Below are 22,158 nucleotides of genomic sequence, written 5' to 3' on the forward strand. Positions count from 1 at the left end.
TTCCCCCTCCCTTTTTTGTCACAACATAAAGAAGAAGTAAGACCAAACCGAGAGTGAGCAACATAGACAAGGAAGGATTTGTAAATGAGAAATAATAGTTGCCCATATGAAGATCCAGAATAGGGTGAATGCCAAATTGATCCAAAGGACTCTCCGCTACCGGGCCTACTCCTGGAAGACCGTTGTTAATTATTGTTGCGTCGTAATGCTCTCGTACAGCCTGCCCCAAAATACTATTTTCCATACCATTCAATAGGAAATCTTCATGCAAGCTGCGAAAAGTTTCGCCTCTGGCGTGTAGTTCCCGGAGTAATGTATTACGGAAAGAGCGTAGAGCTGAGAAGGTGGGCCCGAGAGATCTTCCAGTTTCATCCAAATATGTAGTTATACGGAACACTACTGGAAGCGCATGTTCACGTAATTCATCACTAATTATAATAACATCCGGTAGAGGTAGAGGTGGTAGTGCTCTCGCGGGAAGCGACATTCTACGAATGGGTTGATTAGTAGAAACTAATACTAGATTTTTTCTTTCCATCATATGTATTGAACTAAATCTCCTACGATTATTAAGCATAAGCATAGCACCCAAATATTTCCATCTATTCTTGATACCCCGTTGTTTTGTTCCTAAAATCAGCCAACAACTGTCCTTAGAGAGATTCCCCAAGGAAAGCCTGATTTTCTTTTCTTTTGAGAACGTGAACATGAGCGGTAACTGAACACCCACACAATCTCGATTTTAAAGAGAGAGACTGTCATCGCCATCTCTTTGGACATGCATGTGTTAAGCAAATGGACTGAACTGAATGAAGAGTGATTTGACTAAGCATTTTCGATCTTAGGCGAACGATGGGTTACCGGGTCTACGACCTCGCAAGGCACTACTGTAGAGCTCTTTGGGCCTGACGCTTTGCTTTCTCACTTTCCCAGAACTGCTACTTTCCTGCTTTTAGTACATTGCTTTTCGTATCATCTATGAGAATTCTCGTTTCAGAAACTCCTCAATATAGTCGTTATGGCAATTCTAACCATGTAGATTTTATTACCAAATTGTAGTTTTTTCTTTGTCTACTGTCCAAGACTGTGCAAGATACCTCAAGTACTGTCCAACTAATACTTTCCAATTCTGCCTTTCATTGCGAAAAAAAGCTGTCCAAGTATAAGTATCTGTCTTTGCTGCAGCACCTTTCCTCCTTCCATGGATCTCTTCTTCGGGTATCTATGTCTTTCTTTGAGTCAGGCGACAAAGGAAGGTACAACTAAACTGTAGCGGTAGGAATAGACCTTGAATCTGCGATCAGAACAGATCCTCGTTTTCTACTTGCTAAAGGGAAGACTAATGCTTGCTGAACGTATAAAGAATAATGTGAATGGTACCACTAGATAAAACCAATGGAAGGAAAGTGGTAGAATAAGAAGGATAGGGTTTTCTGTATCTATACCGAAAGTGGAATGTGGCTAGTGTGCTTGGATAGGCCTTTGAAGCTTCCATGTTCTCATATATCTGGCCGGGTATTCAGTGTCTGATCCAACAGAAGGGAAAGCCTACCTCATCCTCATATAGTATTGCCTTGTAGCTTGCATCTTCGCAGCCTGCTCTTGTCGAGTACTAACTCCATCCCTATTCAGCTTACCTAGAGCCTGCCTGTTGGAGTTGCGTTCTCTACTCTAAATGGGTTCATTTTTTATTTTTAGACACCTTCTCTCCAGCTATATACAGCCTGGATTCATCTACTACAGAATCCAAATCAGGTTCGTTGCTATTGCTTATAGCGATTTGCATCCAATATTGGGGAAGAATCAATATACTTCTAATGTCGAATCAGGATCAACTAAGAAAGAAATCAAGTTAAGTATTGGGTGGAACTCTTACAAAGCTTTTCAAATATTGGAGAAGTGGGCGGTAGAACACCATCTGAACTAATTGGCATACAGGTTCGGTACTACTTGGCTACTACTTGAACAGATGGGTTTAGTCCCTTCCATCGCTAGCCCTTATACGCTAGGGATATTCGTACGAAACATATATGACTACGAATTGATAGTTGCAGACGGCTGTAGATAAGGTTGTTGCTTCGGCTCCTCGGCTAAGAAAAATAATAGTTGTATTGGCAAGGCATGAAAGGGATTTTTTAATGCTATCCGAAGACGAATCGGAATACGGAACCGGAAGCCGTAGCCCAGAACCTTAAGCTTGAGCGGAAGGGGAGGAAACCGGCTATTCGAACTGGCGGGTGGGTGGATACCCTAGTTCTTATTGCTTTGTCGGAGCAGGGGCGGAGAGGGATTCATTAGTTTGACAACACAAGGGTGTCATGTGGAGAAAGAGAATTGAACTAATCTCCGGGTACTGGTACCGCTTAAGCCCAAGCAAGTGAAGAAATCCTGTAAGATGGACTTGATTTACTTTCCTTTCCAAGGCCTATACCATATGGTTTGGGTATACCACTATCACCTATCGAAATGAAACACTAACCTGCCCACGACCCCCTATACCGGATACCTTTGCTTTGAAACCAATGACTAGTAGAGGATTTCGAGGAACTACAGCAAAGGGAAGTAGGGATGGGCTTTCCTCGGATTAGTATTCGGATTTTGCTGATCTTGCCAATGGTTGTTATTCAAAAGAAGGGTTCGCACCGGCAAAGAAGAATATATTTTCTAGTTGTAGCTTTCGAGGAGAAGAAGGTGCGGAATCAGCCTGAGAATCTTCTGCTAATCAGTCAAAATCCTCTTTTGTTCTACCGCTCAGAAAGGAATTGTTGGTGTCTAGCTCAGCCACTAGTAAGGAAAGGAGCAGATCATCCCGGTATCCCAGCAGAAGGGCTCTGCGGGATAAGCGAGCAAGCGGCATAGGGTCAAGTTGAAGAGTCACCCTTGCTTTCGTCAGAAGTCATTCCTTCTTTCGACACTGGGTAAAGACAAGAAGGCGGCTTCGGTAAAGAAAGAACCGACGGGAGAGAAGATGGCCTAGCTCGCGGGGAGAACTACTGAAACAAGAAAAGGTGGCCGGGCTTAGAATGAGGGGAAGGAAGGAGTCGAGGTGGAAAGTTGCTCCTGCTTTTTTGAATATGTAAAGGGCTGGTTGAGGTGCTGATCTTGGTTGCTCTGCTCTCTCCATTCCTATGAGAAAGGAAAGGTTGGCCAAGCTAGAACATCTATAGTGACAGACGAGGGCGAATCGTAACTAGAAGAAGGAGACTACCTCCAAACTGCTTCAAATCAAGAAATTGTGGGGAGCTTTCTGGCTTGCAGTGCCTGGCCTGTTCATACTAACTAACAGTCATGATATTCAAGGTACGTATCTTGATAAGATCAGGCAACGGAAAAAGCTTGGCTCGCGAAGGGTAATGGACAGAGCCGGCTTGGTTCGGTGTATATTCTGTTGGCCTGGCTGTCGAGTACTTATTCTAACTAACTACCAACTAGGCAAGGAAGTCATATACTTGAGCTTTGCCACTTGGCCATTACAGATATTCATTAAAGGGCTGAGTACCCCCAATGGGGTAGCCGTCCATGCCGTGAAAAGGAAACCGAAGAATAATAGCGAAGATATCACTAAGGAAGATAAGGTTTTATCTTGTCGGGGGAATGTGGAGAAATCATAAAAGCAAAAATAAAGGTTGTCGGTGGCGCGAGAAGATAGTTCTTCAAATGTTTGCGAAGCGCAAGACCGTGTATCTGCTTATCCACCCGCGGATTGTAGGTTAGTAATGCGGATCTTTACCCCTTATGGACCAAATCCCGGGCACTGTAAAGACTTGCATTTCGCCACCGGGTGAGAAAATCTGCAGGATCCACCTTTGTTTGATATCAACTGGACCTTATGCGAGAGAAAGTGATGCCATCAGAATCTTCCGGTATTAATATGTAATTGGATAAACTGAGCTTTCACCTAGAAACTTCTATTTCTGTGCAAGAAAGAAAGACTAAAAGCGCGTTCTACTAAACTCCGGATTGACTGGTTGTCTTACGCAGTGCTAGCAGGGGTTCGAATCTTCTTGATGCGGATTATCCAAGCTTAGAGTATGAAAATAGGAGCTCTTCTTAATCCCGGGCCTGCTTTGCTTTCCTCTAGAAGAGACAGGCTTACTGAAACTAGCACTAGCCGCCCAACTATTTTCTTTAACCAGGTAAGCAGCTGTCCCTTCCTCGTTCCACTGCGCTACGCCTACACCGGTTTGCTCCTTTACTGCCTCCTTTGCGGATTGTCCTCCCGGCGGTTGCATCTAACCTGCTCCCAATCTGATCCCTATCCTAGTTCTGGCTCCGGCCCACTTTCATCAGCAGATCCTGCCTTTGTATTTGACTCTTGAAGATATCAACTCATACGCCAGCTCCACCGATATAGCTCTCTTCCTCGGACTAGAGGGTCCTATCTATCCGAGTGTTCCTACTAGCCAGCTGTCTTTAACCAGAGTATCCGGCCGAGGCACATTCGTTTATGCCGAGAACCAGTAGCCGATGCTCTTCGACTCACTCCCGCTCGAAAGAAAGTAGTGCTATCCACTGCTGGGCTAGCTCCCCAATCCTTCCTGGATCCTATAAGCCTACCCGCTCTGTTTCCTGCCTTGTTTCAATAACCGTACCTGCTTTCTTAAGTCTTACTTTCCGACGGATATTCGTAACCGTAGCTTTCTTTGGCGGAAGGTACACTACTTCTCTTCTTTCGCCTACTTGTTTTCCTGCTTGCTAAGCGGCTTGTGTTGTTCGCCTCGGCCCTGCTTCCTTTCCGTAGTGAGAGAAGTGATTACACTCGAGCATCTTCGAGGCTGCTTTCTGCTAGCCATATTCCTAATCTGGGTATCCTTCGTTGCACATCTTCTGAAAAGATAAGGGCTCGGTATCGGCTCAATCGAACAAGCTGAGGTATATAGGGAATAGTAGAACATATTGATTATCCTATTGGATTGGTTCCGCTCAGTCGAGATATGATGACTCAATGGGCATTGAGAGTTTCGATTCAATGTGGGAATGACTAAGACAAGTTAGGCGAAACAGATATGCATGCACCATAGAGGTTTATCCACCATAGGTTTGTACACAAGAATAGTAGTCACTGCGAGGGATGCACATAAATCAGATCTGCACTGGTATAAGTGATAGGTTTTGGAAACAGCATAATGAACGTAACGCACAGAAGAAATAGAATGAAATGGTTAACTAAGAATTATAGAATGAAAAAGCTGAGTAATAAACAAGGATTGGTTTGCTATTTATGATGACGAAGAGCTGGTACAAGCCTCCTTCAGGAAATGACCCTGCGATGAATGCAATCTACATTCTTCCAAGATGGTATATGACAGAAAGAAAGTGGTGCGATGAATTAGTATCATTTACTAGTCATTCTAAAACCGTTCCAATTCATTTCACATTTCATTACCTAGAGCCTGAGAGGGGTCACTGCTGAGAGGGTTCATACTATACCTATTACTATGGATGCTTCATCTAGCGCATACCAAATCAAGCCAGCCGGGTATCATAGGAGACAGGGGAAAAAGCACTTTACAAATCACTCACTGGGTCGGAGGATGCTTATAAGAAATCAGTAGCTGGGGTTGGTAGTCCTGGAACAGCTTTTCCTGCATGCCTAAAAGAAAGAGTTGGCTTTGGGACAAGACAAGCAAGGGCGAAAGCTTCACTGGCTGTCCCAACTGCTTTACCTGCTGTCCCTACTATTCATTCTTCGCCAAGAGAGCTATCACTTCACAACTCAAGTCCGGGAGCAGTCCCGGCTGCAGCATCTCACTAAGCAACATAGCTAACTATTCGTTACACTAGTACTGCTCGATCAACTAGTCCCGGGATTGCATTCTCTACTGAACTAACTACTGCTTTCCGAGGGAAAACACAACATAGTGCATCTTCAGATGTGCGAAAAAGTCTAGATTTCATCATCAAACGTAGTGAGAGCAGGTTGCAGGTGTTTTATACCAGCAGTTCTGGAACAAGAAGTTTCCATCTTAATGAATCTAGTCAACAAGGTTCGCTGGATACATGGATATACCGGATATACCAGTTGTTTATGAAGGTTGGTCTATTACTATAGTGCAGGACTACATGAAATCGAAATCAATCAATGTTTGTTTGGGTCAGACGAAAAAGAGACATCAAATAACGCTTCAATTGCCTACAGAAAGTCGGGATCGACTGAAATCTATGTATGAGGGCCACTTTCGCTAATTGCATTCATCAACAGGATGCTTCTTTAGCTTCATGGGTTAGAAAATGTTGTATGATTTGGAATATTCCTATCTACACTGTACACAACTGCTTTATAACTAATGCTTTGAATGCAATGCAAATTCCAACATTCTACACAGTAAGCTTCATGAATCTACTCGAACCTCTGTATATTGTCAACAGGCTCTGATTTATGATAACCTGATTCGGTATTCTTCAATGAAACATTCTATGACTGTGATTGATAGTGGTTATGGTACAAAGATACTGGATATTTGCTTGAAAGACAAGGATGAGACCCACCACTGGATAAGCGAAGAAGTACTGCGACGAGTTTTCAATTCACTAGCCGAACAAAGATCCTTCAATGCAAAGGAACAAAAGGGTATGGGATTCTCATGTCAAAGCATTCATTGATAACTACTACTTCTTTGTTTCATGTGTTGCATCCAAAAATGGTTAATTAAGTAATAGCATTTATATTACCAATTTGCTTTCAACTCTTATTGAAAAAAAGCTCCGACCTTGGCTGTTTAGCAGTACACCCATAAGTGAATCCGGAAGTAACGTAGTACAGGGCGTAGCTCAATCTTCTCTCGTTGGATCCCAACCTAAAAGTAGCTAAGAGCGGGCCTAATATAAAAGATAGCATAGAGTTGTCAGTTTAAGTAGCTCCCCTTTTCCCGAGAGCGGGAGTCAGAGCATCCATTTCATTCGTTTAGGTGGGGAAGAGGAAAAGCTAGACAAGCTTGCAATCGATCAGCTGCAAGTTCTTCGAACTTATAATAGCGGGAATCTGGTCATTGATCCAAAGCTCACAAAGAGATCACAAACCAAACAATTCATAGGAGTCCCCCACTAGTGCCGGTTTGACATCCACTCCAGCAGCGCACCAAGAGAATCAAGTCAGTGGTAGTTATATAAGTCATCTCCGACGAAACAATCATCCACTACTTCAATAGTGGCTTTTCGCCCTAGGCCTCCCTCTTTGGGAGCAGTTCGTGTCGTAAGATGTCAGGTTGAGTCCGCCAACGAACGCAATCCCTAGAATCTGTTTTGATCTTATTATTTGCTTTCAATAAGAAGCGGGAGATAAGCCTTCATGACTGCAATTTCCAGCCGGGAAAGAAGAGTGGGTACGGGGTCTTCTTTCACTTTTGTTAAGATGTCGAGTCGGGTCAAGGAGATTCATATAAGTGATTGACTTGTTTACTTGGGAGAAATAGCTAGGGCGGCGCAAATCCTACCTGTATCGGTACTCGTTTAAAGTATGCGATACACAATCCTTTTAGTCGCGGGTGTCAGGCAAGAAAGAAATTTCTGTATGGGGCACTCGCCGCTTTTATTTTTAGATTGACTAAAGAATTTCAAAAATTGTTTAAGATTGAAAGGCTTGAACTACCCTAGCCCACAACCCGGAAGAAATAAGACCTATGGCAATCTAACAGGGTTGGTCTCACATGAGATTGACCGGAAGGAACACTACTCCTTTTCCCGATTAGAAGATTTTGACCCGAGTTTTAGTTGATTGTTCAGCATAAGCGGCACCTAACCACACTCAACCACGATTGGAACTGGGCAAGGTAGGGCTTCAACCAACTTTACTTTCGAGCCCTGAACTTTATGCATTGAGTCTTCTTGTAGTAAAAGACTTGCCCAAGGTACTTTTACTTACATTGAACTTAACACAGGGTCTTCTAACTGATATTTGGTAGAGAAGGAATGAGCCGGAACTATACCACTTCTTTTATCAGAAGATTATTTAACACCGATAAAGGCTTTTCTTCCGCAGTCCATTGATGACCGATTCCCTGCCTTTTACTGTTTCCCCTGTACACCCATGGAATATATAAACGGTGAACAGTCCACGTATACATAGTGGCCGACTAGTACACCAGACAGGAATAATAAACGAAAGACAGAACGACAGAAAGAAGGCTTACTCCCAAGTACGGAGATCACGTTGGTAGCTACGACCAATCTACACTCTCTTTTAGATTATTATTTGACTGAATATCCTAGTGTAGTGTAGGAAAAATCAACTACTTACATTGTATACTTATCCACTCCCTTAGATACCGAGGATCTCTTCTAGGCGCGAAGCGATTCATTTCATTATATCTGATAAAAATTGAAGATTTGTTTCCCTAAAAATTATAGGTCTCTTTCAACCTTCGGCCTCCTTCTCTTTGGTCGATAAGAATTCCGGTGGCTAAGTTCCGAGAAATTGATTCGCTCGAGAACGAAGAGTGTGCCGTCTGAAAGATATTATTTTAAGCACGAAAAGAAGAAAAGAAAAAGGGTGCGAAGCAAAATAGAAAGGATACGACTTTCTATTGTTGGTACCCCGTGCATCTGCTTCCTTTTCACGTGTGTATAGAGATAGAAAGCGCGGGAAGAAGTTTGCCTCACTCATCTTTTTTACGTACTCAAAGAATGAAAGAATGCATTCTCCTTTTCATCTTGCAGCCTTATACCGGGCCTAGCACACCAGAGACTTATGATGATCCTGCTTACCAAAAAAACTCCTTCCTAATTCGTGTATGCGCGTCGAGTAGCTTGGGTTTCCCACGCTCTGGGTTTAGGAATAGCCAAATCCAGGCGCGCAGCGAAAAAAAAGGCCAACAGCAATACCAAATGGTCTGTGCTTTTACCAGTAATCCACCTTAGCGGCCTTTGTAGAAAAACCTTACCAGATAGCATTTATGGAACCTGCCACCTAGGCTTATTATTTAGTTATGTATTCATTTATTTTTATTTATTTCCAATTGTAGAGGGGTGGCTTTATACAAACTTTCGTGGGTCACAGCTCTCAATCAAGTCACCTCGTTGGATTTCCACCCCAAGAGAACTGAGCTGCTTTGCTCGTGTGATGACAACGGCGAGATCCGTTTCTGGCTTGTTGGTCAAAATGCACCTTCTCGTGTTTCTAGGGAAAGACTCAAAACCTTTTCTGATTTACTTTTCTTCTTTCTTATGAGCTGTGAAACGGCTTAAGCACAAACAAATTTCTTTTGGGATCAGGGTGGCACTCCCAATGTGAGGAAAGAACACAAGACCATAGAGATGGCATCGCGCAAATCCCGTTGTGGACTGGGCACCACATCTTTATCAGTTTTTTACCGCCTTTCTAGCGACCTGCGGCCTCAACGCTCCGCGCCTTGTTTCTTTTCTTATTTTTATAGTACTAAATTGCTTTGTCCCGGGTCTTCAACTCAATTCTCTCCGGCCCAACCAATAGTTGCTCCACCACTCTTCCCCAAGTCCGTACTAACTGGACTCGCTTCCGCTCCGGTCGACAGACTCGCTCTATCTTCATTCCCGAGCTCAGACATTTTTTTTTTCGCCACCTGGACGCTTCGCTCCGAGAGTTTTCTTCCAGCCGAAAGAGGCTCAACCCGTGAGAAAGAGGTATTCATTTGCACCAGTCCGGAATAGAGATGTTCGCCAGTCCGTGAGTTGCTTTGCCCCTCGGGTCGGCTTGTGCTTGCTTTCTCAATCCTACTCAATCCTAACCCTTGCTTTCTCCGTGCCTACTCCATCCGTCCCATGCTTGTTTGCCCTATCGGTCGGAAACAGTGGCCCATCGCTAACGCTCGGCCAGTCTCTTCATTCTCCGTTGCCCATCGCTAACGCTCGGCAACCCGTCCCCTCGCTCTTCCGCTCGGGTCAATCCTATCGTACCAATCCAATCCTTTTTAGTAGCGAGCCAGAATCGAACCAGCGCTTGAAGCAAAGATTTCCATCTTGTCGCCACTTTTGGTCACCCGGTTCACCACGTTAGTGGCTACATCCGGGACGGACTCCCTCGTGCTAATTTTTCTTTCAATCTTCGGGGAACGCCCGGTTTAGGATGGCCTCGCGTTTATCCTTTTTTTCTAAATCTTTTTTTAGAACCCATAGGTTCTCAATAGTGAAAGCCTTATTTTGGCTTTGTAGAATTGTCTCAACTAAGTAGTGGACACAGGCCTCTTCACCTTCTTTCGTAACGAGGTTAGTTGTTTGTTCTAAAAGTGGCATTTGAACGCCAAACTTCTTATTGCAAAAAAACCACAAGTGTTCTTTTCTTTAAAGATTTTTATCTCAAGGTTTTTTATCTCTGTGTTTAATTGTTCCGGAGTCAATTTTTTAATAGTCGAAAGATAATCTTGTAGGTCGATTGCTTCTTTTGCTTCGGCCCGGTGTCTTTTAACACCCTCATGCTTTTCCTTCCTATTCTTTAAATAACAGAACTTGACAAGCATTTCCTATTGATTTGGCCGGCGGGCCTAGACGTTTACTCTGTCTTTCCTTCTCGAGAGCCCTCCTGAATTCGCTCTTTCTCGATTCTCTGGAATTTGTCTATGAGTGAGTGAATCTAATTTTCCTGGACTTGGCTAATGTTTAGTCCAGGTACCCCACTTTCCGAACATCCAGTCAGACGAACAAAGTTGCGGCTTCTTGAAATGACCAGCCTATGAAAGAAGCGGAAAAGCGTAACGACTTGATTTTGAGATAGAGGATATTGGAAAGAAGTGCGTAGGTAGGCCTCAACGTGTTCATTGAGTAGCTTGAGGAAGTTTGCCATTGTGAGACGGTTAAGGCCACCCCTAAACTCCTGGACCAGTCTACCAGTGCTAATACTTTTCCCCCACATCTTTAAAGGAATCCTAACTTTGATGCCCCCACTATCTGTAAAAGAGACAAGCAACCCTAGAACGTCAAACTTTTTTTTCCCACCAAGAAAAATGAGAAGTTTCTCAGAGGTAATCTCCTCCCAGCTGACATCGAGGTCTAACTTATCGCAATAATTTTTGAGTATGGTTCGCGCATGCTCTTTAGCTCTAGCGGCATTAAAGAAATTTTGAATTCGTGGAATGCCTAACAAGATTGTGTCCGCATACCTAGCATAGTACACCTTCAAAGGCTGTTCTCCCTCTTGGGAGAAGTACCACACCTCTTTTAAGATCTTGTCAAGCTGGTGAAGATAACATTGGATTAGAACTTGGGAGATAGAGGTGTCTTGCGGTATACCTATAGATTGGCATCTGTATTTTTTTCCCCGCACCAAAAATCTCTGAACCAAATCCACAAACCCAGAGTTTTCCTCACCAAGATGCTCTCTAAGAAAATTACCCAGTAGGTGGTGATCTATCCCTGATCTGCACTCAACGATTGAAAACTTCACCATCCAAGCCATCTCAGGCCATCGGGAAACGCTTGCGAAGAAAGACCTAGCACCCCTCGCTACCCAATACTCTCTGGAATTTAGATGGTATATCGAGTCCATTTCCAAACAAAGCAAGCGGGCCATTGCCTCGACTATGACAGCATCCAAAGCGCCTATCGGCCATAATTTATCTGGCTTGGTAGGATCCCGTATTGACCAACGCCTGCGAGAGAAGGTGTAACCCCCTTTTAGTAAGCAGCGTATAACATGGCTAACCTCACTATATGTAGTATTTGAATGAATAGATGAATGCCTCCAGTTTTGGAGTAGATATAGGCACAATTTAGCAAGTAACATGGTTGCAGTCACAATTCCTTAATCTTCTCGGCTGGAATCTACAATGGGCTACGTACGCCCTTGTTTTTGAATCACGGAAATGCAGAGAATTAGTGCTTACCTGCAGTCCACCCTTTCTTTGAACCTTGTAAATGATCGAATTTACAGATATGAACTGAGTGCCATTTGATGAGTAAGATCGAACAAGGGAGAGGGATATGGAAAGGATGAAGTAATGAAAGAGGAAGTCATTGCTAGTAGTAACGACTTGTCACGATCCATTGGTTCATATAGAATCCATGTCCTAGGTCTATCAAAAAACATTCTTTTCGCTAAGCGTATATAATAAAATAGAGTGAAAGGGTCCACCCCGAAACCAAGGGTGGTACTAACTAACAGCTGAGTCCTCTCCGAACCGCAGGAGATAGTTGCCCATCATACGGCTCACCAACTTCACTTGCCTCTAAGGGAAGCTCGCTCCGGGCAGGTTCGGATCACTTACTATACACGGCCCTACGAAGGGGTTAGGAGCGTTTTCAAGATGATTCTTTCTTTGTCGAGACGAAAAAGGAACCCATCTTTTCGATTGAAAAATGTGAGTCTGTTTTGCCCACTTTATCCATCCCCCTCTATAAAAATGATCAAAAAGGCATTGCTTCTTATTCCCGTGTTTGATCTTATCCATCTCTGCCCCGCTTCCATGTGGGCAGAGACCCCTGTAGAGAATGAAGAGGAGCCAAGGATCTTACTCTCAAGAGTGCTTCGATAGGCTCCACTCTCTCCCCTGAATAAGTCAGGCTCCGTTAGCCTGGGCTGAGATGGGGATAACGAGTCGACGATTGAAGCCCCCAACGTTCTGCCAGACACTGGACAGGGGTAAGCTCTGTAAATGTGTAGAGCCAAGTGTAGTGTGGTGTAGTAGTAGGCACTTCTAGGCCCCTTCCCGGCTACTGGATCACTCCAGTGCTTCGGGTACTACGGACCCTCTGCCATCCATTGCAGCAGAGCCGTTTCATGAGCGGGGGGGCTAAGCGCAGTTCTTTGAATCAAAGGTTTCATGAAATCAAAATAGATTCTTTTTTAGATATCTGGATAGATGGATGGATCTATCTTTCTATTCAGATATCTTTTGCAATCAGCCCCAAATCCTTGATTTGGCCAGGAAACAAAGCACTGCTTTGGGCCCAGGAAGCGAAGGGAATGAGCTCGGCTGCTTCTCCTCCACACTTCTTTATTTCTCCGTGCCCCTTCCGCATGCGCTTCGCGCGCCATTGGCGCTTTGCTCTCCTCTTATTTCTTCATTGGAGGGTTCGGATGGACTTCGCCGTTCTTTCCCAACGAAAATGGAAAGGGCTGTATCACATCGAGATGTCGATTCGTTTTCCGCCCCAAATGAGATGGGGAATTAGTCACCTCTGTCCCTTCATCTTTATGAAAGGAATCGAGGCCCGGCCCGGCTCGCGTCGTTCCAACAACCGACGGGGAGCACCTCAGTATACGATCGCGCGCAGTAACTGGGAGTCCTATTACACCTAAGGCCAACTTCCATTCACCAAACCCAGGTTCATCTCGTGTAGTGATTGTGGACTCGTACAAGGATATGGAGTCGACGGTTGATGTATCAGACTCGACCCTGTCTTTCGTAGCATGCATTCCCATCTGTGTTGCAACTGATTCGGTAAGCTACGTGTCCGGTGCACGGAAAACAGCCTTCGGTCTCCCAACCTTACTCATGGCAACCTTCCGGCCGCCCAACGACCTATAACGCTAGTCACTACTCCCACTGGGGCTAGGAAGTAAGCCCCACAACCCAAAGCGGCGAAGAACAAATAGAATTTGCTACAAAAGCCGGCTAACGGGGGTATTCCTGCGTATGAGAACATTGTAATGGAGAAGGTCATAGCCAAAATAGGATTCGTTTTGGCTAGAGCGCCCAAATCCGCTATATATTTGACACGGGTTTGCCGTAATGCTGGAACTATGGCGAATGCATCTATCGTCATTGATGCATAAATAAATATACCAATTAGTAGTGATTGAATTCCTTCTATGGTTCCACATGAGAAACCAGTACGAATATAACCTACATGTCCAATCGAACTATGAGCTAGAGGTCTTTTTACTTTCGTTTGGGCCATGGCGGCCAGTGCTCCTAAGATCATAGAAGCAATGCTGCAGAAAAAGAAGATTTGTTGTAATGTACCCCCATAGGAAGCAACAATAGAAACACGTGACATATTTGCAGAAATAGAGATTTTAGGCGCAATAGAAAGGAATGCTGTCACCGGGGTGGGTGAACCCTCATAGATATCAGGTGCCCACATATATAGAGTCAAAAGAGAGATTGAGTCCGAGGGAGAGGGGGGTTTTCTTGGGGCTCGAGAGATTGAATAGATAGGGCCCCACAAGTTGTTAATTCGCCGCTGGGGAATTCACACAAAAGGGAAGGACTTATTCTCAACGAAAAAAGTGCTCTCTGAACCGAACGTGAAAGTTGTTTTCCATCAGACGGCTGTTCACGTAACTCCACTCTCGGCTTGGATTATATATCCATTTGGTCCGCTCTCGGCCATTCCACACGCTGCCTAGCAGAGACGTGGTTATCTGAAGTGGATTCTCTCTTTTCTTTTGTAGTAGATGCCGAACCTGCTGCTCAGTGGGCGGGCGCAGCAGCTACATGGACCCCTTTCTTTATGTTGTTGCCAGCGCTTTCCCGGGCCGAGCCGGAATTCTTTATTAGAACGTCGGCAGGCAAAGCCCGAAGGAAGGCTGCTATCCCCTCGGCCTTCTTCCTTTTCGATGAAAAACAAATCGACATCTCAATCTCCGAAAGCGTTTTCCTTACCCTGAAAATATCCCCCCCTTCGTCGAGCCTTTCCTTTAGTGGTAAGGGATATGCACCTTATCTGAACGTCGGCAGGCATTCCGGAATTCTCCTTTTTGAGCCCCGGGTGAACATAGGCTCAAACATGATTGGGGGGGTCCTAGCTACGCCATGCGTTCAATACAAAAAAAAGCCTCTGGGAAGCTGCAGAGATTACAAAAAGAGGGTGCTTTCCTGTGTTGCACTGAAAAAAGGACAAAGGAGAAGACGCTCTTCGACTTTCTTTCTTCCTCCCGCGCCCGCCTAAGCCCGGCCCGCGTTAGAGGGGAAGATTAGCAAAGCGGAAAAAGACAGAGGGAGGGGGAGCTGCATCTTATTCTCTTCGCGAGAACTTCAGGATCGGAGAAGCATTCGGAAGGGGCGAGGCCTTCATTTCGTTGGCAGAAGCAGAAACGATCCAATCCATTCGGGGCTTCGGGGAACCCAAAAACGAACTCTGTTTACTTTTTTCATAGATAGATGATATATATAGGAATAATATATACATCCCTTTACTTTAGATGTCTATGTATCTTTTTTTTAATCATCTCCCGATTATCTTTTTTTTTAGTTCGCACTGCTCTTTCTCTCTAAATTGCATCAAAGAAAATAGAGAGAGAGCAGATGGATCCTATCCCCTATAACGAACACTCATTCCTATCTATTGATAGAAAGATCTTCGTCACGGACTTTGCCTTAGACTGACGGAACAAAGCTAAGAAGTAGGCTGAATGGAAAAAGGAAAGGGACAAGGGCGGTCGTCGCTTGGCGCGAAGGCTGCCGGTTCGGTACGGTACTAAAGGTCCTCGGACTTCCAGGCGGTTTTTCTTTTGGACTGCTGTGAACCCTTGGATCTCGCCAATACAGCCTCCTATGGTTTTCGTTACCGAGATATCTTTTCTTTTTTCCCAGGGATTTTTTGGGTAATCAGCTCCCATGCTGCAAACAGTCAAATCTGAACCTTGTCGCTCTTCTTTCCTCGTGGGCAGGAAGCACACCAGCTGCGTGCGTTGCGTGATTCCACTGTGTTTTTTGCACTTGACTGGGCGGACAGTTGACCGGAAGATAACTTCGATTCGCCCGGCCAGCAGGCGGGCGGCGTGCTTATCTTGTGTGACAACACTACAGAGCGAGTAGCTCTTCTAGTCGGGCAGCTGTGTGACAACACTCCAGAGAAAGCGGCGCTTTTGTGTAACATGCTATGGTCTCAACGCCCTTACGAGGTAGTGATGAGTTTCACGCGCTCTAAGCCCGGCCCGCGCGCAGTTAGGAGGATTGGCCGCTATCTGAGCGGTACCACCCATCCTACCCTACTACCTATAGGGGGCCGTCCGTCCTACAGCCGCCCGAAAAGGAACTGCAGTAATCTTGAATAGGGATCCTACAGCGATAAAAAGAATCCCCATAAAAATACCACTAGATCGAGCACCAGTGATTTCGTATCCGGTCAAAATCTTGGCTAATTGATCGAAGTGGGTAGCTCCAGTAGACCCATAGATCATGGAACAAATAGGGTGGGTAGGCCCAACCACCACACTACACGTATAGACGCGAACCCCCCTCCTTACCGTACGTGCGACTCTCACCGCATACGGCTCGCACAAAGACTCCAAAATCCATCCCGAGCTTTTTATTCCACCTCTCCTCTCCAATCCTCGATCAAACTAGCCTTCCCCAGCAAGAAAACGTATCCGCAGGCGCAACAAAGCGCTCATCCCTTACTTGTTCTTGAGCGCCTTGCGCGCTCAAGACGGTGATTCTTGCTTCAAAACTAAAGGGCTAAAGCACTCCAGCTTCGAAGCTGGAGTTTGCAACTTCAAAACTATAGGTTTTAGCCCTCCAGCTGGGTGGGCGCTTCCTTCGTCTATCGTATGTCTCGCTTGGCTTCGTCCCGAACCAAGGAGGCATGATGGCGGGCGGCGTGCGTGTGCCGACTGTAGAGACTACAAGCCGACGCCGGAAGCGACTCGCTTCTATTCTCGATTAGATATAGATGGGGAATCTCTATAGATCGTCTTTTTTCGACAACCTCTCTAAAACGCATACGAGAAAATTGCACTTCACGGCACGGCCAAAAAAAGAAAGAGCTTCGCTCGGTTGGCCCTCCTAGGCTTCCGCCTACTTTCTCTTCTCTTAAGTCTACAACAAGTGGGAGAGGCAGGATTCGAACCTACGTAGAAAACCTTCAACAGATTTACAGTCTGTCGCTTTTGACCGCTCGGCCACTCTCCCCTTCCCGGGGATACGCCCTCCTCAAACAAAGGGTTCCTGAATAAGAAGGATGGCGGCCTTCGTTCTTAAGTTAAGAAGAGCAGATGGAACTATTAGATTTGCTAGCGTTCCGGGAGAATAAATAAGGTCATTTAGTAAGTTCATAACAATTTCTGTAAAGCAAGGGGCAAAGCTTCTACGACAGCTTCCCCCTCATTGCCATCGTCGGCCTTCCCCAGCTCCCCTCCTTCGTCGCTTCTGGCTAAGCATCTTTCGGCGGAGGAAAGGAGGCGACTAGTCGCTTCTGGCGAAGCAGCGAGTTCATGAGCAAGTGAATGAACGAGCAGCGAGTGAAGTGCAACAGTCGTAAGTAAGGCTCGCCATGTTCCTAAACCTAAAAGGAGTGACCATCTTTTCTTCCCTTCTACTGACACTGAGCGAGCTGCAAGCATAGGCAATAGTTTCCGTAGGGGTGGGGCGCAAGCAAGCGTTTTCAGGCTCCGCTAGCTAGCGTACTCTTCTGCTATCAATGAAACCGAAAGAAAAAACCAGTGCCCTTTCGTATAGATCGAGACGCAGTACTTTTTCTTGACTTCTTCCATACTAGGAAGAATGGAAGGAAATCCTTCGATAACACTTCTTCCTTATTTGAAGAAATGATATCCGACGCCCGCTCTTTCATTTCAAAAAAGTTCTTCTTCTTAAGAAGCAAATAGCATTTCCTATTGATTTGTCCCCTGGACTAGACCTATGTAGATTCGGAATTATCCGTCGCTACGCTGTTCCCAAGGACTAGCAAAATCGAAATAGCGAAATTCTTGGGTCATCTCAATGGGTTCAGAAACCACACGTTTCTCTGGATCATCATAGCGTACTTCCACATATCCACTCAGAGGAAAGTCTTTTCGTAATGGATGACCCTCGAAACCATAATCAGTTGATATACGGCGTAAATCCGGATGATTGATGGAAGAAACACCAGACATATCCCATACTTCTCGCTCCCACCGGCCGGCTGATGGAAATAGACTGACTACCGGAGATATTCGTGTTACTTCGTCCGCACTTGTTTGTACACGAATGCGTGAGTTATACCGAGTACTCAGTAAATTATGGACAACTTCAAATCTTCGTTTTCGAGAGGGATGATCCACTCCGCAAATATCGATCGAAACTTGAACCCTTGTATAGGTATGCCATTTTAGAAAGCACAACAATGGAAATGGGTAGTCAGTATTGGTATAAGATCTATTCCCATGTTCCGATCTTTTCATTTTATGTACCCATTTCTTGGGTAAAATCTCCCAACTATATTGGAAAATGGATTGGTTATCCATAAATGAAAATAAAGAAAGCTTGATTTTTGTTCCGCTTCTTGCTCTAAGCAGAAAGACTTGTCGGAAATCGCCGGTTGGGTTGGTCCGACCAAGAAAGGCATGGGAGTGGAGAGGCGGAAGTGAAAGACTGGCTACCAATAAAGATCCCTCACTGCACACTTTCTATAGTTCTGTATCCAGGATCGGCTGCATGCTCTAGTGTTGAATCGGGTATAGAACCCAGGATGCTTGGTTACAATTCCGAATCCGCTAAACCATGTTTGTTTTCTTTTTTTTTCTCGACTGGCTTTATCCATGGGTAATGAGTTTCGATGTATTGGGCGTTTCCGTTTAGAAATAGAAGCTTTTTCGTGCTTGCTTGCGAGCATTGGAATGGCCTGAATGGAATGAATATTAAGATAAATAAAAGAATAAAAATAAACCATTAAGAAAGTTATTCATTCTTATATTAATTTCCTATACTTGACCGATTCCAATTCCGTTATTTCAACTACACCAAATGATCTTTCGAATTGGTCAAGACTCTCCAGTTTATGGCCCCTTCTATTCTATTCTATTCTATTCTATTCTATATGGTACCTGTTGTTGTTTCATTGAATTTGCTTCAGGCTCGCGATTCGACTTTGATCATTATGGATTGGTACCAAGAAGATCAAGTCCTAGGCAAGCGGACCTAATTTTAACAGCCGGTACGGTAACAATGAAAATGGCTCCTTCTTTAGTGAGATTATATGAGCAAATGCCTGAATCAAAATACGTCATTGCTATGGGAGCTTGTAGTATTACTGGGGGAATGTTCAGTACGGATTCCTATAGTACTGTTCGGGGAGTCGATAAGTTAATTCCTGTGGATGTCTACTTGCCGGGCTGTCCACCTAAACCGGAGGCGGTTATAGATGCCCTAACAAAACTTCGTAAGAAGATATCGCGAGAAATAGTTGAGGATCGAACTCTATCTCAAAAGAGAAATCGATGTTTTACTACCAGTCACAAGCTTTATGTTCGGCGCAGTACTCATACTGGAACTTACGAGCAAGAATTGCTCTATCAATCACCGTCTACTTTAGACATATCTTCTGAAACTTTTTTCAAATCCAAAAGTCCAGTATCTTCCTACAAATTAGTGAATTAGGAAGGGCTCTTTTGTGCAGAAAAAGAAAGAGCAGGGCAATCTTTCAAACTTGCATTCGAAATGTGAAATATTTATACAAAGGGGGAGAGATCAAGACAATGCAGCAGGGTTGGTTATCTAATTGGCTAGTCAAACATGAGGTGGTTCATAGATCTTTGGGCTTCGATCACCGAGGAATAGAGACTTTACAAATAAAAGCAGGGGATTGGGATTCCATTGCTGTCATTTTATATGTATATGGTTACAATTATTTACGTTCCCAATGTGCTTATGACGTAGCACCTGGTGGATCTTTAGCTAGCGTGTATCATCTTACGAGAATACAGTATGGTACCGATAGAAAAGAAGAAGTATGCAGCATAAAAGTCTTTGCCCAAAAGGATAATCCTAGAATCCCGTCTGTCTTCTGGATTTGGAGAAGTGCCGATTTTCAAGAACGCGAATCTTATGATATGGTGGGAATCTCTTATGATAATCATCCACGCCTTAAACGTATCCCAATGCCTGAAAGTTGGATAGGCTGGCCCTTACGTAAGGACTATATAACCCCCAATTTCTATGAAATACAAGATGCTCATTGAATGATAATAAATTCATGCTCACTTATACAACACAACTCCAGATTTTATTCAAGTCAAGGAATATTTTTACGTTCTGTTCCTAGACGAAACGGAATACCTATTATATTAGAATGAATTCCTATTATACAAAAGGGTCCAGATAGACTGAGCAAAAAAGGGCTTCATTTCGATTCTCCAATTTGGAAAATCACATATTCATTTCCTTCGTATAAACAGAAAAATACGATGACTCAAAGAAGTTCCCTACCACGAACTTTGTACCGCGCGCATTACTTAGAACAACTTTGTACCGCGCGCATTACTTAGAACAACTAGGAAAGTAAGATAAGCAAGAATATAAAAATATTCGGAATAGCAGAATAAGAAATGAAAAAATGAAGAAAAGGGAACCTAATCTCACCTCCTTCTGTACCATAAAGAAAAGAACCCGAGATTTTGACCCTAAAGAAAAAGAAGTGTCTCTATTTAGAGATTTATCTACTTAGATGAAAAAATCATACTCCTTCTATATTATTATAGAATATGTATCCCAATCCATCTCGAGTAATTTGCATCAATACCTATTCGGTAGATCCTTTTTTCTGTGCCAGGAACCAGATTTGAACTGGTGACACGAGGATTTTCAGTCCTCTGCTCTACCAACTGAGCTATCCTGACCATTTATTGTGCATCATCCTAGTAGAGTACTTGTATCTATGTCAATTAAAGGGACTAAAAAAGAAAAAAGTATTCTAAAATTGGACTTAGTAAATGTCAGGATAATGATATGGATTGTGAATGACTTACTTAATAATAGGGATTACTTGCCTATACTATAATATGTTCATTTGTATGAATGGGATAAGATCCAAAGAAGTAAGTTCGGATCCGTTTGTGAAAGAGTAGAATAAGAAAGATAGTGAATCTTGTTTGAACCATTAATGAAAAATAGAGGTTGGTACAATAGTTAGGAAGTAAAATGGGCTTTTTATTGGGGATAGAGGGACTTGACTTGAACCCTCACAATTTATAAAGTCGACGGATCAACCTTAGTGAATACTATAAATTTCATTGTTGTCGGTATTGACATGTAGAATGGGATTCTCTCTTTATTCTCGTCAGACTTGAACCTAACGAAAATAAGAAAGGTTCATAGAATTTTATCCCCTTTTCGCGGAAGGGCCTTAATCCGTATTTTCTCATTCATGTATCACAAATGGATCTATCTACAGTAGGATTTTTTTCTTTTTTGCTCATTTGTATTTTACGTACCAAAGTAATTAATTTGGAATAATGAATTTCTATCAAATAAAGGTATTATTGCGGAAATCTATTTGATTTGATACATTGTGGTCGGTAACGTTGGTGAATTAACAGAAACGGAAAGAGAGGGATTCGAACCCTCGGTAAACAAAAGCCTACATAGCAGTTCCAATGCTACGCCTTGAACCACTCGGCCATCTCTCCTACATAATCTTATTATTGACCAGAAACTGAGTGAATAGCGAGTTTTCGTATCCCTGCAAGTACAGGTACAACCGATCACGGGTTCCATAGGGAGTTTGACTTCCTTTCCAATTTAATATTTCTCAACAACAACTTCTCTCATCCCCACGGATCTATTCAAAATTCTGGAATCGTCCCATGTTTCTATTTCGATTGTATGGCGTGGCGTATACACGTTCTGCAAACAGAACGTATGGTTACTTTACTCTATTTTCTCATGGCTTGTTAAACCTTTCTTTTTTCTCTTTGGATCATAACCAAATCAAAACTTCTCGAGTTATCAGAATCCATAGTAAAATTCAGTCCTTGGTTATTCAAGTTAGATGAAATAGTAATAGTTTGGCTCATTGGTATACTACGAAATCCAATCTGATTCAAATATTTCATATCTCTCTTTGTCCAAACAGAAGGAAAAGGAGACAATTTGAGCTGGGCGGAAAGCCCATATCTCTCTTATCCATTTAGAACATATGGATCTATTTATAAGAATTTATAAGAATCGAATTTGTTTGTTTTTATGTTATTTTGTGAAGTAATGAAAATCAATCATTCTATATAGAATGGGTTGCTAATTATGCCTAGATCCCGTATAAATGGAAATTTTCTTGATAAGACCTCTTCGTAGCCAATATTTTTTTCGAATAATTCCGACAACCTCTGGAGAAAAAAGGGCATTTAGAGATGGTGCGATTTGACTCTTTTATCTTGTTTTTTTTAGCCCTACACCTCAGTCTTACGAGAAAGAGGGGCGGTTCGCATAGAGAGAACCAAACCAAATTAGTAAAAGAAACCCACGCTTGGTGAAGGTGAGGTTTGGAGATCTAACAATTCCTTATGTCGTGTATCCTCGATTGATGCAGCCTCAGATGCTTCAATTG

The 22,158-nt window shown here is 43.6% G+C and overlaps 3 protein-coding genes and 3 non-coding genes across 6 annotated transcripts in view; all 6 read right to left on the bottom strand.

Annotated features, from left to right (window-relative positions):
* Positions 1-980, bottom strand: part of LOC117848565 (ATP synthase subunit a) — a 1,625-nt gene extending 645 nt beyond the window's left edge. Inside the window, exon 1 of the mRNA XM_034730023.2 lies at positions 1-980. This exon is cut by the window's left edge and continues 645 nt beyond it. Coding sequence (XP_034585914.1) covers positions 1-709 — 709 coding nt within the window. The 5' untranslated portion in view covers positions 710-980.
* Positions 981-12,021: 11,041 nt separating this feature from the next.
* Positions 12,022-15,850, bottom strand: LOC117848589 (NADH-ubiquinone oxidoreductase chain 2). Its single transcript, XM_072291314.1, has one exon. It carries the CDS (start codon positions 13,993-13,995, stop codon positions 13,402-13,404), a length of 594 nt encoding a protein of 197 aa, XP_072147415.1. The 5' UTR covers positions 13,996-15,850; the 3' UTR covers positions 12,022-13,401.
* A 193-nt stretch (positions 15,851-16,043) lies between these two features.
* Positions 16,044-20,454, bottom strand: LOC117848598 (NADH dehydrogenase [ubiquinone] iron-sulfur protein 3). The gene has a single exon (XM_034730063.2). It carries the CDS (start codon positions 18,080-18,082, stop codon positions 17,510-17,512), a length of 573 nt encoding a protein of 190 aa, XP_034585954.1. The 5' UTR covers positions 18,083-20,454; the 3' UTR covers positions 16,044-17,509.
* TRNAY-GUA (transfer RNA tyrosine (anticodon GUA)) lies at positions 16,684-16,766 on the bottom strand. Its single transcript has one exon. It is a non-coding gene; the product is annotated as a tRNA-Tyr (tRNA).
* Positions 20,380-20,452, bottom strand: TRNAF-GAA (transfer RNA phenylalanine (anticodon GAA)). Its single transcript has one exon. It is a non-coding gene; the product is annotated as a tRNA-Phe (tRNA).
* Positions 20,455-21,154: 700 nt separating the features above from the next.
* TRNAS-GGA (transfer RNA serine (anticodon GGA)) lies at positions 21,155-21,241 on the bottom strand. Its single transcript has one exon. It is a non-coding gene; the product is annotated as a tRNA-Ser (tRNA).
* Positions 21,242-22,158: the final 917 nt, after the last annotated feature.

Source organism: Setaria viridis, unplaced genomic scaffold (genome assembly GCF_005286985.2).
Source record: "Setaria viridis unplaced genomic scaffold, Setaria_viridis_v4.0 scaffold_158, whole genome shotgun sequence".
Classification (NCBI taxonomy): Eukaryota; Viridiplantae; Streptophyta; class Magnoliopsida; order Poales; family Poaceae; genus Setaria; species Setaria viridis.